The 18,067-nt window shown below is 52.2% G+C and overlaps 1 protein-coding gene across 2 annotated transcripts; it reads right to left on the bottom strand.

Annotated features, from left to right (window-relative positions):
• Nucleotides 1–1,076: 1,076 nt before the first annotated feature.
• On the bottom strand, nt 1,077–7,590 carry CFAP410 (cilia and flagella associated protein 410). Of its 2 annotated transcripts, XM_063339563.1 has the most exons (7): nt 7,317–7,590; nt 7,167–7,185; nt 6,311–6,357; nt 5,312–5,541; nt 4,486–4,657; nt 3,720–3,813; nt 1,077–2,162 (listed from the first exon to the last, which is right to left on the bottom strand). In XM_063339563.1, exons 1-7 carry the CDS (start codon nt 7,391–7,393, stop codon nt 2,037–2,039), a joined length of 765 nt encoding a protein of 254 aa, XP_063195633.1. In that variant the 5' UTR covers nt 7,394–7,590; the 3' UTR covers nt 1,077–2,036. The 2 variants fall into 2 exon arrangements, with proteins under 2 accessions (XP_063195633.1, XP_063195634.1); XM_063339564.1 differs by lacking the exons at nt 7,167–7,185; nt 7,317–7,590 and adding an exon at nt 6,754–7,141.
• Between the last annotated feature and the right edge of the window lie 10,477 nt (nt 7,591–18,067).

The raw sequence follows: 18,067 nt of genomic DNA, 5'->3' as shown, positions 1-18,067 counted from the left end.
GCTCCCCGGCACATCCAGCCCATCCCCAATGAGAAGGCAGAGCACAAAGCCATGAGCATCTTGCAGCGAAAGGCGGGCTGCCAGGTCCCCGGAGTAAAGAGGCATGAGCCGAAGGGGCCAGCATGCCCCCCGGGGGCTGTGCCGAGAGCGAGGGGATGCTGCGGGATCATCCTGCAAGGAGTGGTCGGGAGCACTGAGGGCAGCTGGCCTGGCAGCGGGAGGATCGGCAGCAGCCAAGGATGACAAGCGCGGCACGTAGGCAGCGAGCTCTGCTCAGGGACAGTCGTGCGTCGAGGATTAAGAGAGGAACTGTGCCAGAGCAGCCTCGGGCTGTGGCGATTGCTCCATTAGCTGCCCTCACCACAAACCAGCCCCGATGACAAATGATGACGCTCGCTTTGATCATTCTCCTCCCAGCAAAGCCGGGGGGTGTCCGGCACACCCAAACGGCAAGCTCCCCTGTTCCCCAACGCGAACAGGCGCGACTTTTGCCACCAAGCTGGCTGTGGAGACAGCCTGGGAGAGGACTTGCCCTCAGCACAAGGGCAAGATGCAAACAAGATGATGGATAAGTCTCTCGGGCCCTGGCTGTCAAGGGAAGTCTCGTATATTATAAATCGCACTGGCCATTTAAATGCAGCTGGGGTTAGCGCAGGAGGCAAGAACTAGGTCATTTGAGGAGCTAAAGGGTCCGAAGCCGAGCGGCACCGAGGGCTCGTGTCCTGTCTCAGGGACCCTCGTGCTGCCGGGGCAGGCTGTCCCCCTCCGCACGAGCAAGCGAGCTTTGCTCACCGTCTCTTTTGCTTCCTGCGCTCTGTGTGGACTCGTGGCTGCAAGAAAGTTCCCAACTAGGACAGCGCCTTTGAAAAGCAGCCCCCGCAGCAGCTCGGCGCGGTATCAACCAGCACCAGAGGCGGGTGAGCCATTTCACCGGCCCAGTGAAGCGGGAGGGCGCGGGGGCCCACAGCCCTCCTCCTCCTGCTCCACAATGCGAGCTGTGAACCAGACGTAATGGAGCAATGCCCAGAGTCAGTTGTTCTCACTATGTTTGCCGAACCCCAGCCACTACTTACACGTCCTAGAGGGATAATTGGTTTTATTTGGTATGTCACAACGTTTTAGTTTGTATTTAACCGCGCTATAAAATCTTAGTAAATGCAGCTTTTTCGGTTAAAGAGAAACGCCACCCCTGATGCCTGTGCAAGCGGGACAGTAATGCTTGGCTTCTTTTCTCCTAACTGCAAAACGCACAAGGGCTTTTTTATTCTGACGTTGTTTCCTTAAGCTGCTCTAATGCCTGCAGGGGCATGTGGGGGTGAGAGTACAGCTGAGCATTCAGGAGCTGGGAGACAGTCATTTGTTTCACCTAGGCTGCACCGAGCTTTTCTTTGGGCCGCCTGATCGCCAAGTCAGATGCTGCATGCGCCAATGAGGACCAGAAGTCAGGAGTTCGAAGATAAATTAAGAACTTGACATTGACCTTCACAATCTGCACCAGAGAGTTCTTAGTGATCATTTCAGGCAGCGTCTCCCCGACAGACATCACAAAAAACACATCTTTGTGGTAGAAACTGCCTTCAGAGTCTGCTACACGCACAGAGAGGCTGGCCGAGGGTTAGTCTGACAGGGAGCCACCGACAAGCAGTGACCTTTCCAGCCGCCAGCAGGCTTTGCCATCCCCCTTCGATCGCACAGCACAGCAGCAGCTCTCACTGCAGCCCTGCTCTGCTGATTCCCCTGCAGCTCACATCAAACAGCCCCAGCGACACCAGACACAAACATTAACAGAGCCTGCTACGCAAGCGGGAAAGCTCCTGAGAGCCAGACCGGGTGCTGCCAGTCCCAGCAGGACATGCACAGCCAGGGACCACGTCAGGAGCTACGGGGGCAGCCAGCAGCACCCCATCCCAGCCCCTCCGCAAGGGACGCGCAGCGGGAAACGCCGAGGCTTTGGCAGCAGTCAGGCACGTGTGGGAAGAACGGTGCTGAGGGTCTGGGGCCGGCTGGTGGTCCAGGGATGTTTGTAATGGGCACCATCACTCCTCCTGCAGCTCCTTCTTCCGAAGGACCTGGAGCCTCCTCCCCACCGTCTGCTGGACGATCTCCAGACCCTCTGTGTCCAGTTCCTTCATAAGAAGCAGGATGGCATTCAGGACATTGTTCTGTCGGAAGGAGACAGACACTGCTTTATTACAAGCATGTTAACGTCATCCCAGAAAAGGACAGCTGATTTTCAAAGAGCTGCTCTTTCTAGGAACTCTGTCACCACCAACACGGGTTTGCAACAGCCACCTGCAGCTACAGGGACAGATCAACCAAGCCTTCGGGGCAAATATGGGCAGAGACTGCATGTGACAAGGCTCACTGGAATGCAGGACAAACCCGTCCGCCCAGTCCCGCATAGACTGCCCACGCGCCTCTGGCTCCTGTGAGGAAAGGCGCATTCAAGAACGGCCACCCTCTCTCTCCAGTGTGACCGCGTGTAGGATGGGAAAGGACAGGAACCCTACAGTCCAAGGAATAAGAAGAACTGGTAGAATCGTGAAAGCACGAGCTGGAATCAACCCTTGAAGGTCCCCAGCCCAACCTCCCCCTGAGGCAGGACTACTGCCAACACCAGACCACGGCTCTGCCAAACCATGTCTTGAAAAACTCCAGGGAGAGATTCCGCAGCCTCTCTAAATAACTGTCCTTCTAGGGAAAACCTTTTTCCTAATGTCTAACCTGAACCTCCCCTTGTTTAATATTTTCTTTTCCTAAAGGCCAGAGCCTGCAGTAGCACTCAGGGAGCGGCAAAGCAATACACTAAAGCACATTTAAAATCTGAACGAAAGAGATCGCAGGCAACTAATATAAAAATGAGGCAGAACATGGTCTAGATCTCACCCTGCCGATTGAAGTGATGGCACTGCGCCCAGCAGACAGCAATTCCCAGCTGAGCAGCCAAGATCCATGAGGTTCACCTGAGCCTACACCATGGACGGGTCTGAGGAACGACCTAAGCTTTCAATTCAGCGGTCTCCTGTCCGCCAGGCCAACAGCCACCGCCCAACTGCCACGTGTTCTTAGCACAACCCCAGCGAAGGGACACACATGAGCTCATGTGCAGACAGATCAAGAGGACTAAATCCATTGGGCTTTCTTTACATTGCATGACATCTTAAGGATAGGATAGGATAGGACAGGACAGGACAGGACAGGATATTTCAGTGGGAAGGAACCTACAACAGTCATTTAGTCCAACTGCCTGCCCACTCCAGGGCTGACCAGAAGTTAAAGCATATTGTTAAGGGCATTATCCAAATGCCTCTTAAACACTGACAGGCTTGGGGCATGGACCACTTCTCTAGGAAGACTGTTCCAGTGTCTGACCACTCTCTCGGTAAAAAAATGCTTCCTAACGTCAAGTCCAAATCAGCTTGCAACCATTCCCACATGTCCTATCATTGGATCCCAGGGAGATGAGCTCAGGACCTCTCTCTCTACGTCCCCTCCTCAAGAAGCTGTAGAGATCAATGAGGTCAACCCTCAGGCTCCTTTTCTCCAAGCTAGACAAACCCAAAGTCCTCAGCCGCTCCTCACAGGACATGCCCTCCAGTCCTGTCACCAGCTTTGTTGCCCTTCTCTGGAGACATTCAGGGACCTTCACATCCTTGTGGAATGGTGAGGCCCAGAGCTGCACACGATGAATGCCAATTTGGTCTTTAAAAGATACTCACTCTCTTTTTTCGGTTGCAGTCTGTGTCTCGAGGTGAAAAGGAGGAAAATTTATCCCTGGGAACAGGCTTCATACCAAGCTCCTCTCGAATTTTGCTAAAGAAGGGGAGGAACGGCAAATGTTAATACGACCAGCCGGCAGAACCTTCCTCTGCCAGACCAATCCTTTCCAATCATGGGGCAACCATGCAAGAAATACCTGGCTGAAGGACTGAAGGTACATCTATTCACATACCATGATGGCCTACAGACCACAACGCCCCAAGTAAAACTCCCACCTGCAGCAAGAGCCTCACAGCTATAAAACGTAAACCAGCACGCTGCTACAAGGTGTCTGCTCGCAGCCCCCACCTGGGAGGGCAGGTTCCCATGCCTGACGTTAGCTGGGGCTGCAGACTCACCGTGTCAACGCTGCACTTGAACAACACGTGCCACAGCGCCGACAAGCACCAAAGCCTGTCACAGAAGCAGAGCTAAGCGGGAATGGGCCGGAGCTCACACTTCAGAGAGGATCCATCTCCCTCTGCACATGCAGCCGACACGCTTGAGAGTAAGTACCCACCTACAGAAGAGCCCGTTTTGCGGATACAGAACCAGACCCACAAGTGCTGTTAAACCAGCACAGCTCCACCACGGTAACTGGAACAACGGGAATTTGTACCAGCTGCAGGCCTGGCCTATGGAATATCAGGGTTGGCTGGCAGGGTCCTTTCATGCTACACACGAGTTCGGCCCAGAAATCCTAACAGCTCACGAGCAAGCCCTCACTTTGTCTCCTCCAGACTGAAGTTCAGCAGTTCACTCTCGGTCTCCGTTGTGGATTCAGCAGCACTGGATTCGGTGGACTCGAGGCAGCCATTCTCTATGTTCCTCCTGGCTGGTGGGGCCATGATCTCCTCACCATCCACCAGGGCCTGGGACAGTTCTTCCTCTGTCACAGCTGCAAAAGCCAAAACAAAACCCTGCTGCAATGAACTCCAGCAGCCCAAGAAGACAGCATGTGTAACAGGGCATGCACTGCTGCTGCAGAGCCATACTGCAGGGGTTTGCTCCAAAAATTGTCCTTTGTACTGGCCTTTTGCTTTCATCCTCCTCCCGCAGTAAAAGCCGTGCAGGAGAATGACAGCAGCCGTCACCAGTCTCTCAAAGTGGGAAAGATATCAGGGAGGGAGGCAAACGTGCTTTGCCATTTCTTGTCTCTGGAGAAGGCTCCAAAAGCCACCAAATTACTGCTACTAGGCAGAAAAGCTTTTTTTTTTTCTTTTTTTTTTTTTTTTTTTTAACGACAGCAGATCAAATTACAGAATCTTTGTTTTGCCACAGCAAAGGAAAGAGCTCTAAAAAAACACTAATTAGTAGTACTGTCTCAGCTACAATGAGGCACTCTCAGCTAGTGTTAACTGGCACTGCAGGGAAGGGGGGGAAGAAAACAGCTTAGAAGCGGTGGATCATGCAGAGGGGGCGCTCAACCTCTAACAGATCCCGACTCAAGGAAGAGTCGAAGGACGCCTTAACAAGAGGAACCAACACGTCACCGGTTTCCAGTTCACCCTGCCCATGGCTCGGGGCTGTTCGTTTACCTGCAAACACTCACCTTGGTTATCAAGCTTCTGCAGGCCGGGCAGGTTACGCAGCACTGTCATTCGGTAGCGGTGGGGGTCCGACCCACAACAGGGATTTTCAGACAGCCACAGGACTCTCAGCCGGGGCAGGTTTTTGAGGTAGAAGAGCTCATTTAGGCTTGCAATGTTGTTCTTCCTCAGATAGAGTTCACTCAGGTTCTGGCACTGATTCAGCGGCTCGAGGTCTGAGATGCCATTCATGCTGAAGAGGGAAGGCAGGATCAGCGACCTGCGAGCCCATCCCTCCCTCGCTGTACTGTTCACGGGGGAGCACGGCAGCCCCTGCAGCACAGCAGCTCTCCAGTCCCCTTTCCTGCAACAGCTTCACCCTGGCACAGAACAGCAAGGGGGGTTCAGGGGCCTATGGCTTTGCACAGAACATAAGATAATGTTTCATCTTCCTGAACAGAGGAAAGAATTAAAAAAGCAGGCTCTCCTCTCTGCTGAAGGTGACAAACAGCCTTTTCTTCCCCCAAACACCCATCACACTTGCACCCTTTCCCATAGCAGTTCCTCAGACTCACTGAGGGAGAACCCATAGAAGATTTTTCAAGCTAAAAAGCTCAAATTTGCAGGCAGTATTGGCTCTGTGAGATCTCCAGGATAGGTGGGTGTTTTGGGGGGAGCCTTATGGAAATGAAAAGCTCTGCGAGATCCAAGAAGAATTTCAACAAGCATTCTGCAAACCGGCCCCACACAGAGGCTCAGAAGACCTCATCTAAACTATGGAATACAACTTAGGGAGCAACAATCCTAAAATGTTTTAACACGTCTCGAAACAGGGATTATTTTCTTGAGTAGCAAAGGTGCAGAGGAGCTAGCAGAAGACTAATCATTTCTGCATCTCTGCCGATTGAGAAATCAGGCAAGGGGAGCCAGGCAGCACAGAGATACAACCACAGAAAGGTAATAAGAAACCAAGGGCCAAGCCAAAGAAAGGTGATTTCCCCTGCCCTCTCCATGGCAGTCACCTGAACGTGATCACCTCGATGTTGGGCAAATCCCGGCATATCGATATCTGCACAGGAAGAGACAGAAAGAGCAGGTTGGCACTCCCAGGGAAATAAAAAAGAAGGCAATTTAAATCACAAACAAGCAAGATAAAAGCAAGAACCGCAACTGAGATTTGCTTCAGTTTAACCCAAGCTTAACACCACTGGAGAGACGTGCTGCCACAGTCACTGCGGAGTCAGCAGCTCCTCCGCCCCAGAGACACCAGCCAGCATCACGTTGCTCTTCTGCTCCAGCAACTCTGCCATCTCCGCGCTGGTTTCCAGCCACCGCACAGAAGAAAGGACCCTCTCCCTCACCCCAGACACCACCACAGACAAGAAAGGAGCCCTCTTTCACCCCAGATGCCACCACACAAAATCAAGGACCCCTCTCTCTCACCCCAGAAAGGACCCCCTCTCACCTCTCCAAATGACAGCCCTCTCCAAACCAGAGCACCTCTCCCAAAGTCCCAAAGAGATGGGGCAGGGTCCCGCTCTCCGGGGAGGGACTCAGAGAGGAATTTCCCAGGCGCTCTCTGAAAATAACGGCAAATCCCCCCGCCACTCCTTTTTTTTTATTTTCTTTTTTTAATAGGAGACACTAATCAACCCTGACAAGCTCGCTGGCACCCGGCCACCCCCCGCCCAGGCCTGCACCTCCCTCAGCACCCCGCCATCCCTCTCCCCTCCCGCCTCTCCCTGCCGGCCCCGGCCGAGGCCTCCCCTCCGGCGGGGTCGGAGCGGAGGGGGAGGGGGGCAGGAGCTCCACGATGGCGTCCGCGGGACCCCTGCTCGCTGTCCTGGCGGTCCGGCAGCGGGCGGCGCCCCTACTTACATCCGTCAGGTGGCTGCCCCTGCGGGGAGGAGAGGGGGGGGTCAGCGGGGAGCGCGGCAGGGCCTGTCCCCGCCGCCCAGGCCCGCGCATCCCCTCAGGCCCGCCCGCCCCCTTCCCGCCCGGCCACCCGCCCGGGGACGGTTCCCCCACCAGCAGTTGAGGCGGCGGACGCCATCGAGTGCGGCGGCCTTGGCCCGAGCCAGCACGGCCGCCCGCGTCAGCCTCATGGCCGGGCCGGGCCGGGCCGCGGCGCCGCCGCCGCCGTCGCCGGGGGAGGGACCCGCCGCCCCGCGCAGGCTCCTCCCGGCCGAGGAGGGCCGGGCCCGGTGCTCCGGTTGCCCGGGACCGGCGTCCCCCGCCGGGGTAGGGCAAAGCCCCAGCGGGAGGCCCGGGATGGGGCGGGTGGCTGCCGCCGGTCCCCGGCTCGCGGCCGGAGGCTGCATCCCCAGCAGCGTGGGCAGCAGGGCGAGGGGGGGGATTCTGCCCCTCTGCTCCGCTCGGGGGAGACCCCCCTGCAGTGCTGCCTCCAGCTCTGGGGCACCAACAGCAGAAGGACACGGAGCTGTTGGAGCGGGGCCAGAGGAGGCCCCGGAGATGCTGGGAGGGCTGGAGCCCCTCTGCTGGGAGGACAGGCTGAGAGAGCTGGGGGGGTTCAGCCTGGAGAAGAGAAGGCTCCGGGGAGACCTTAGAGCCCCTTCCAGTCCCTAAAAGGGCTCCAGGAGAGCTGGGGAGGGACTCTGGATCAGGGAGGGGAGCCATGGGACGAGGGGGAACGGTTTTAAACTGAAAGAGGGGAGATTTAGATGAGATCTGAGGAAGCAATTCTTTGCTGTGAGGGTGGTGGGACGCTGGCCCAGGCTGCCCAGAGAAGCTGTGGCTGCCCCATCCCTGGAGGGGTTCAAGGCCAGGTTGGACGGGGCTTGGAGCAACCTGGGCTGGTGGGAGGTGTCCCTGCCCAAGGGATCTTTAAGATGATCTTTAAGGTCCCTTCCAACCCAAACCATTCTCTGATTCTATGATATATCTAGTTTTACATGTGAGTATATATACTCCCATTCTGGTTTGAGGTAAAACAGAACCAATTTTCTGATTTGTAATTTTACTTTTTAGCTGGGCCTCTTCCAACTGACTAAAATCTGAAATTAACAGCATATTGTTCAGAAACTGTCCACTCTCAGAGTGATAAGACCCGATCATACCAAGGAATGGTATGCACAGAGGCTCTTGCTTAGACTTATTGCTATAATGACCAAAGTCAGCTAACTTCGCTGCTTGCCCCGTTAGAGGGTCGGAAGCGGAGACGCATAGCGGGGTCCCACCTGCAGGGAGGAGCGGATGGGACAGGTGACCCAAAACTGACCAACAAGGTATTCCATCCCATATGCATCACACTCAGTATAAAAGCTGAGGGATCAAAGGGGCGAGGCTGCTCTGGCTCGCTCGTTCTTCAATGGCCCACGTCTGAGGAGGACCCTGTCTGTTCGTCTGCCTTTGATCCCAACCCGAGCATTCCTGACTCTAGTTCCAGAATTCAGCTCCTGTCCGTCGCTGACTCCCTGTGTCTGCTGGTGATGCGATCGTCATCCTGGGAGCTGGATACGGTTTTGTATATATCGTATACTTTTTTACTTTAATTTTTATTATTCTATTATTATTTACTATTTTCTTATTTATTATTATTTTCACTAAAGTAGTTTAGTTCTTTTTTCTAAACTCATAAATCTCCTTATCTCTTCCTCTCCTCTCTGAGGAGAGAGTGGGGGGAGGGCCATCTGTCATTCTGATTAGCCAATCTGGCCAAAACCACGACAACCCCTATATCAATATATATATATATATATATATATAGTGTGCATAAATAAAGTATGTATTTATACATATTTCTACACCACCTTATATATTAATATATAGAAATATAGGTAGCGCTGCTGACTGCACCGGCACCAGGAGCCCCAAGGCCAGTCCTCCTCCACCACGTTTTGGGGTAAAATAGCGGTGATGTGCCTCAATTTATATCTCTGGGGGCTCGATGCACGGCTTCGGTGCTTGAACAGGGATAGCAGAAATGAAACGGCAGGGAGAAGCGGTGTGGTTAGCAAAGGCTTGCAGTCCAAAATAAGGGGTTAATGCAGAGTTTCCTGATGTTTTTCTGCATGTTTCTGCCTTATTCAGCAACAGAAACAACTGCAGGATGGGGGCCGGTGGCTGTTTCGTTGTTTATGCTGGTGTTTTTGGGGTAAGCAAAGGGCCGACAAATGCATATATTGGGATCGATGGGTGTGTGCTTTTCAGCAAAAATGTGGGATGAGTGGGTGAGGCAGATCATGCCTCTGCATTTTCTTCTGTCCGTCTCTTGGCACTGGGCTGCCCTCGCGGCCATGGACAGCTAGCTGGGACCTGGGGCAGGGAGGCCGGAGTGCTGGTGTTGCTCTGAAGCTTTTAGAGGTGGATACACAAGCACTTGGAGGCAGCTGAAGCAATTTTTGGAGTTGTTGGCTGTGCTGTGGGCGGCTCTTTGCGGGCCAGCTGGTGCGAGGTGGCTGCTGAGACGCGGGATTTGGCCACTTGGGCCATGTGTCAGAGAAGGCAGCTGCAGGATCGGTGTCGCGGAAGGAACAGCAACGTACATGGCTGTGCTGTACTTTCGTTCTCCGAATCCTGGGGTGCTTTCACTTCCAGCGGAATACGGAAATACCCAAGCATGCTTTCAATTGCCCAGCTGCGCAATCCCAGCTCCAGCCATGTTTTGCTGCACTGTCGGCAGGGAAGCCTGTCCCTGAGACGCGCTAAAAAGATTAAGGTCTCATCTCGAGGTGCCACAGAGAGATTTTGGTCCTCATCTTGCTGACAAAAATAGAGTTCAGTCAGTTTAAACACACACATCCTCCTCTGCCTGCTCTGACAGCTCTCCTCTCCCACAACTGGAACATGCACAAAAGATTGTTTTGTTCAGGTGAAGTAAATAAAATAGATTTTAATCCCCAGTTTAATATTGCAAGTAGTATCAATAAGAACCTCAGGCAAACCTCCTCTCCGGTCTTTTAAAAAGGAGGGAGCTTCAATAATGCATATAGACTTGTAAAGTGCGTTAAAGTAGCTGCCTGGAGAGAAGAACAAGAGAACCACTGAGGTCTGGGAGCACAGGGCCTCCTAAGGCCGCATAGGATCACCTACAGTCCCTGGCACATCCACCTCCTTCTTGCAGCCTTGCGGTGCCACCTAACAGACCTTCCAAGGCTCCGGTGCAGGGATTGACTCTCCCCACCGCGAGCTTCCCAGGCTCTCAGCTCCTCTCATGATGAGCTCCCACTCCCCTGCTAATGCCCGGTGGTGGGTTGTGCTTCTCATCTCCACCTGAGCAAGAGAGCGAAAAGCTCTTCGTACACTTGGGCTCATATCTAGGGTATCTTCAGTTTGGGCTGCACTGCCAAACTGGTGTGGTGTGTTGAGAGAGAGAACTTGGCCACGTGTTCTCTTTCCAGGTCTAGAACAGTGTTTTATATAATGAACCCATTGCGGCTTGTTTAATTGCTGTGTGGAGGGACCAGGAAAGCCACTTCTTTCACATAATCCTTATATATATATTTTCCCATTTCAGAAAAGCTGTCATTTCTGAGATCAGTGATTCCTCCACGCAGGGTCCCACAGCTCACTCATCATGCCCACAACATCTCCAGAAAGATGTGTTTGAACCCCCGAGTGTCCTGGCTGCTAAACTGAACCTTCTCTGGACGTGCTATGGGATTGCCGGTGGTGTGTGAGCCACAGCAAAGGGAATTAGAAGGAGCTGGGAGCTGCCACTGGTGATGATGACACGAGGTGCTGCTGGTAGTAATCGCAAGTATCACCGTTGCTGCCAGGATCGGCACCTTCATGCTTGTCACCACCATCACCAATGGGGTGTCTGCCATCACAGTTATCAGCAGATACTTCCTCCGTTGGCCACAGCGGCACTCGCTAACATCCCCGTGCAGATGGCAGGGCCTGAATGGACACCCTCCTCTTGAGTCTTGGCCTCACTGCTGCAGCTGGGAGGGCAACCAGAGACACCTCTGTTGCTGCCACCCCCTTGCAACGGCAGCAGCAGTTATATGTAGCCCAGAAGATGAACCCTACCAAGCACCACCCCGGTTAGGCAGTGCTGTTAACTGGGGCAGAAGGGGCAGGATGGCTTTGGGGGAGGCGTGCGGAGACCCTGCTCTGTCCTCCCGGTGTCACCAGAGAGGTGCCCAGCACTCCTGGAGATGGGCTCTGCTCCCTCCCCTGCTGCGTGGTACCTGGCAGGGAAGGGCGAGCGCCTTCAGGGCGGCCACAGGGGCTTCCTGGGAAAGCCCCGCTTGTTTGGGAACGGCTCAGCAGTCGGCTGCGGGTGGCAACTTCTTCCTGTAACTGCTCCAACGTAACTCCCTCTTCTGCTCTGAGAAACCCACAACAATTTATTGTCATTTAGGCGGTTATTCTCTCACCCGATGACCCCTCCCCACCCAGGAAGGAGAACTGGGAAAAAACGAGGAAAGCCGAGGACTGAAATTCAAACAGGTTTAATAGAATAAGACTAGACAATTAACATTAAGAACATAAAGAACCAGTATTGATCCCGATACCAATAGAAAATGCACAAGGACTATTCCCAGCCCATCCCATCAGCAGAAGCCGTGCTCTCCCAGCAGGGACAGACAATGTGGGACCCTGCGAGTGCTGCGGCGTCCGGTGGAAGGGAAGGGCTCAGGGCTCCGGCACCGGGGCAAGGAGTGCTCAGGATGGCAGCCAGCAAGGGAGAGAGAACTTCGCAGCAAACTTTCTCATTTATACTGAACGTGATGTTCATGGTATGAAATAATCCTGTCGGTAGCTTGCGTCAAGTGCCTGGGTCTCAATCCTCCTCATCCCCAGACCTGGTGAGCTTGAAAACACACAGATCTTGAAACCCACCTACCAGAGCTGGATATAAATATTTTCACAAATTCAGACACCAGAGTTTTCTAAAAGTGCAGTTTTCCCAAGCATTAGAAGAGAAATGAGTCCTGTGTCGCTCAAACCAGGACACTTAGCGTCACGGCAAGCTGGACCACGTTGTGGTTGAGAGGATGCTCTGCTCATGGCAGCCCTCCAGCTGCTCTTCCACCCACAGGACATTCCCTCTGTGCAAGCGTCACTGCTCCAGGCTCAGCAGCGCTGGATGGGATCACTGTTTAGATGTTGGCAGGAAATGCCGTGGTTTGGTAAGAGCTAATAAAAAAAATCTTGTCATCATGGAGACAGGCATGTCACCATAGGCCTACGCAGGCTCTGCCAGAGGCTCGGTTGCTCTCTTTGGGACCCATGCCAGTCATCCCCTCTGAAGAGTCAACCAAGGGGAATACCAGTGTTTACCAGACACTGCTGGAGCCAGTGAAGGAGATGTGCACTCCTGGGGCAATGTTTGTGCCGAGCTGAGGGAGCAGCTTCTGCAGAAATTCTGGGAAAGAGCTTTGGACTTCCAGGAGAGCTCCTGTTACCAACAGGGGGGAGGAGCAGCAGGGATTTTCCCCTATGATCACACCACCACTAGCACCGTTTCACTGGAAAGCTGTATGGACACCACGGCAAGTGCTCCTGAAGCCACCTTGGCACACCACATAGCTCCAGTGGCCTGGCCAGCACGAGGGGTTTCGCGACAGCAAAGGCTCGTCTAACCCGACAAATGCGAATTCTTAAGACAGCCATCCCCAGTAAAAGGAAATCAAACCGGGCCACTTCAATAAATAATAGGTTAAAATTACATCCCTATCCTGTTAAGCTAAAACATAGAAAGCATTAAATCGAGAACTTGCAAGTTATTTGTATAGCAAATTGCTACATTATTAAAAGCTAATCTCATCAGAGCGGCTTCCTGTCCTCGCAGCCAATTGGGTGGAACAAGTATTCCATTGACCCTGCGGACTACAAAATTATGAGTGAAGAGGCAAAGGCCACCAGATAGGTGGAAGACTTCTTTCTTCAGACTCCTCTTCCCTCCTGTGCAGGCGTTATACGCTGTCATTACGCCAAGACAGAAATGGCCCAGCAGCGTCGCTGTGCTGTTGCAGGCCGGATCTCAGTGCTTTGCCATGCCGACAGAGGTAGTCACTGGTTACAGCTGGAATGCCAAAGTAAGGAGCAATTCCCACTGCTCCCAGTGCTCAGTAGAGAGCATTATTTTGCCAATAACACATCCTGTTAACACATTTACATGGGAACTGGGGTCCTGCTGATTTGCGGATAACCAAAGTAAGATATTACGCTTCTTTATGCAGAGCATGAGATTGACAGGAAGGAGCCTGAAGGGATCAGGGTGGTATGTCCCTCCCTTATAAAGAGACCAAAAAACACGCAAAAAGGGCAGAACATCAGACTCCAGCTGGGTCAGAAAGGTCCCTTTTGCTTTCCTCCTTTCTGAAGAAAAAACCCCACAGAATTAGTGAAGCAGAGCGAAGGGAGCCAAAACACAGCAGGAGCTGCAGGGAACTGACTGCGATCAACTTACTGCAAGGGGGGTGAATAAAATAACAGGTACTGGGGAAGACAGAAACGGGAAAAAAAGCAGAGAAATCCTTCAAAAGGGTTTATCGATCATTGCAGACACAGGTGGATCACAGCACCAGCACCACCAGCACGTAATACTCTAGATTTTGAAGTCACAACCAAGTAGCAAATCCAGTAGGGTTTTTAGTTACATTTTTTAAAGGATCTGGAGAAGAGCACAAGGAGGTACAAGGAGGTACAGGGAGTTTAACCAGCACTGTCTTCTCACACAGCTCTGTCAAGGACAACACCACTTCACAGGGAAAATGTCCCTTGCAGCCCAGTCATTTTACCTTTCAGTCCCACTCCTTCCTCACATCTGCTGTTAGGAGGTCAGTGTCATGGAAGAACAAAGATTAAATGAAGAGGAAGAACATTTTTAGTGAAGATTACAGATTAAGATCCCAGGGGGTAACCCTCCAGCTGTTCCCCACCGGGGCAAAGTACTAAACTCTATCCATAGCTCCCGCCGCGGCTGCAGGAAGGCAGACTCAGCGGTGCTTGGTCTGCCACTGTCTGCATTAGACATTATGTTCTAATAGAGATTGATCTTTTGGTGTTAATTTTCCAGGGTGCTTTTTTCAACAGATAATAGAGCAAAGGAAAAAAATGAAAAGGTGGAAGTTCCTTAAATTCCTGATTTCAAGTGCATTTGAATCTATTTTAAGAACTCCACCAGCATAGTTTCTTTTCGGGATTGATGGAATGAAAGTCACCTGATACATTTCTATCAGTATTTTCCTGTTCCTGATCAGCTGTCGTGCCAAATTAGCGAATTACATGCCAGTGGAATTTGTACACGCTGGGCACAGTGCAAATGCAATAGCTCTTGTAAAACATGCTGAAAAATGAAAGGTTTTTATCCTGTGCTGTTTAAGGTTGCTGAGCGAGAACGATGAACCGGCTACGATCAGCTTCGAATGACTAACAGCTACCATATGTAATTGAGTAAAGGCAAAATCCTCTCCCGTGAGTAATGCAAGATGAGGAAAAATTATTATTTTGACAAATAGATCCTCGTGATGTAAAAGGCAAGTAGCGATGCTCACTCGGGGGTTGCTAATTCCTTGGCATTTGCTTACTGAATTGCAGCCTATGAAAAAATCCGCACTTCTGAAAGTTATGCAAAGATGGGTTTTCTTCAGCAGCGCGCTCCAATTCCAACATGTCTGCAGCTGCAGAGCCAACCCGAGAGCTCCCTGCTCCCCCTCCGCCTCTTCTTGCCCCCGCACCACCCTCCGCAGCCACTCACTGGAGCACTCCGAAACCCCGTTAGCGAGCGAGCCAGCTCGAGAATAATTAGTGAACTGGCATTAGGGTGCCAAGGGTGACCGTCCAGTTTCTCAAACAGCTTTTTTCAGTGGCAGCGCGGGTGCAAGCTCCCACCACCATCACACTGTAGCCCTTCTTCCTGTCTGTGTGCTACCCAGAGCTGTGCCAGACCAAGCATTTGTGCAGCTCTTCGCTGAAAAGGGATCAGAGAACCGATCCTGCTAAGGATTTTTCCTTTTTCCCTGAGCACCAGCTCACCTTCCTGCTGAAAGAGCAGACAGAAATGAGCACAGAGAGGACAGTCATTGCTTGAACCAGAATCATAGAATCATCTACATTGGAAGGGACTTTTCAGATCATCGAGTCCAACCATCAACCTGACACTGACCAAACCACCACTAACCCATGTCCCTCAGCACCACGTCTGCCCGTCTTTTACGCATCTTTATGTCTTTACGTGTCTTTACATGTCTACATGTCTTTACATCTTCCACCGCTTCCCTGGGCAGCCCGTTCCAATGTTTGATAACCCTTTCAGTGAAGAAATTTCTCCTAATAGAATCATAGAATTGCCTAGGTTGGAAGGGACTTTTCAGATCATCAAGTCCAACAAACAACCTAACACTGACCAAACCACCACTAACCCATGTCCCTCAGCACCACATCTGCCCAGCTTTTAAATACCTCCAGGGATGGTGACTCAACTACTGCCCTGGGCAGCCTGTTCCCGTGTTTGATAACCCTTTCAGTGTAGAAATTTGTCCTAATATCCAGTCTAAACCTCCCCTGGTGCAACTTGAGGCCATTTCCTCTTGTCCTATCACCCGTTCTCTTGGGAGAAGAGACCGACCCCCCCTGGCTACACCCTCCTTTCAGGGAGTTGTGGAGAGAGAGAAGGTCTCCCCTCAGCCTCCTCTTCTCCAGGCTGAACACCCCCAGCTCCCTCAGATGCTCCTCACAAGACTTGTGCTCCAGACCCCTCACCAGCTCTGTTGCCCTTCTCTGGACACGCTCCAGGCCCTCAATGTCTTTCTTGTTGTGAAGGGCCCTAAACAGGACACACTATTTGAGATGCAGCCTCACCAGTGCCGAGTAGAGGGGGATGACCACTGCCCCAGTCTTGCTGGCTACACTATTCCTGGTACAGGCCTAAGCACACTCTGAAACCAGAGCACACAACCTGAGCTGTTTGTAGATTTTGAAGGATCTAAGGAATGAGTTGCACCTGAACATGATGTAGCATGTGTGAGGCTGCTACTTTAACTGCACAAAAAAGGTTTTTATAAAATCTGACAGGAATATGGCTGTGGGGAACATGGTCAGGAGTCCCATGAATGCATATTCCCCTGGTAGAAATGCAAGCTGGAAATGGCCCAAGCAAACCAGAAAAGGTCTCTTAAATCCAGTTGTGCTCCCCAGGCAAAGGGAGAGGAACGGGTGCATCTCCAGGTGCCTCTGTGAGCAGGGAGATGGTCTCCTTGGGATCATCCCACACCTGTGTCACTGTGGCAGAGACCCAGAACAGTGGGCTCAGATGTTCGCCCAAAGGTAGCTTTGCTCTGGTAGCTCTGCTCTGGTAGCTCTTTGTTGACTAAGTTTAAATGTGAATAGAAAGGAGCAGAGCACTCTCCCATGGGCTGTCCCTTCTCCTTTGCGCCCTGTTCTCCTGCTGGGAACATTTTTGGGAGTGTCAGGGTGCCTGCCAGCCCTGAAAGCGTGGAGCTGCAAGAAGCCCTCTCCCCTAGCAAACTCCAGCTGATTGATCCCCCATGGTGTGGGTTTATCCCTCCTTGGTTCTGCTGGTGAGGGGGAAGAACTCAAGGACGGGGCAGACCCTGCAGGACAATGCCTGGTCCTGCAGCAAGCATAGCGGGCAGAGATTTGGCTTTCACAAGCCACAGGAGCCTCTGTGAGGCTTGAGGACTGCCTAGCTTTATAGACACAGACCCAGAGCTGGAAAACAAATGGCCAGTAAAATTTCTGCAACAAAAGCGAACCAAAGGAGATTCCCTCTTGAGTGCAGGTGCTTTCGGTCAAAAGTCTCTGCCGCACATTTTGAGTGAGTGTTATGGTTTCTAAAGACAACCCAGAACTTTGACGCCATGCTCATGAAGATTAGCCAGCTTCGACAGCTCGTGTCAGATGTCTCTCTCCGCCCCTTCTGTTACAAGCAGCACAGAGGGCAAATGGATTTTTCTGAGCTTGAGTTCTCGGTGATTCAATAAACATGGTGGTGCTTTACGTGCCTACATCCTTCCAGCCCCGCTTAGGACTTTGTACAGTGCAGTGTATCACTAACTGTGCTAGAGCAAAGCATTGAGATGAAACCATTGAAAAGTGTCATTAAAAAAAGCTGCGGTATCTTTAAATCAGCAAAAGCCACGAAAATACTGCCCACCTTCCTCTTTGGCTGATAAATTCATGTTTGTGTTCTGGGGCTGGGAGGGAGAAGGAAGGCAGCCAAGCTGCCTCCGGCTTGTCTCTTCTCATGAGTGTCAAAGCTCAAGAAACAGAGCTGGAGTCCCCCCTGGGCGTTTCAGGAGCCATCGCCTGGCAATCTGCAGTGCCGGAGCTGCTGGCCGCACAGGTGGCTCACCGAGGTTTAAAGCCATCAGTCAAATTGCTGTTTTTCACTTTACAGTTTGCTGACAGCCTGCTGCCTGGCATTTTCCATGCTACTGCTTGAGCATGTTGCTGCCGCCTCTTTAATCTGTGTGGCAAATGGCGCTGGGAATAACCTCGGCAGCAAAATATCCACAATTAAAAGAGGTACTGAGCTGTTCAGCTCTCTGCCTTGCTGCTCCACTAACAGCACAAATGCAGGGGCGTGCAGGGCATCATCCCAACTCCCGCTATACAGAAATCGCAGTTAAGTGAGGAAAAATAATTGCTGCTGGTGTGTCAGGTGATTATGGGAGCAGTCATGGAGTGGGATCACATCCTTCAGCAGCAGCGTGCGGGGTAACCGGTGCTCTGGGATATGATGATTGGGTGTGACGACTCCTTCTGCCTCCAGACTTCAACCCTCACACAGAGGCTGAGCCCTCAAGAGCACTGAATCAGTCAGTATTTTGCTTAAACTGAAG

The sequence above is a fragment of the Chroicocephalus ridibundus genome, chromosome 6 (genome assembly GCF_963924245.1).
Source record: "Chroicocephalus ridibundus chromosome 6, bChrRid1.1, whole genome shotgun sequence".
In the NCBI taxonomy this organism is placed as follows: domain Eukaryota; kingdom Metazoa; phylum Chordata; class Aves; order Charadriiformes; family Laridae; genus Chroicocephalus; species Chroicocephalus ridibundus.
Note: the sequence above shows the minus strand (reverse complement) of the source record. Positions and strands in the feature narration are given on the sequence as shown.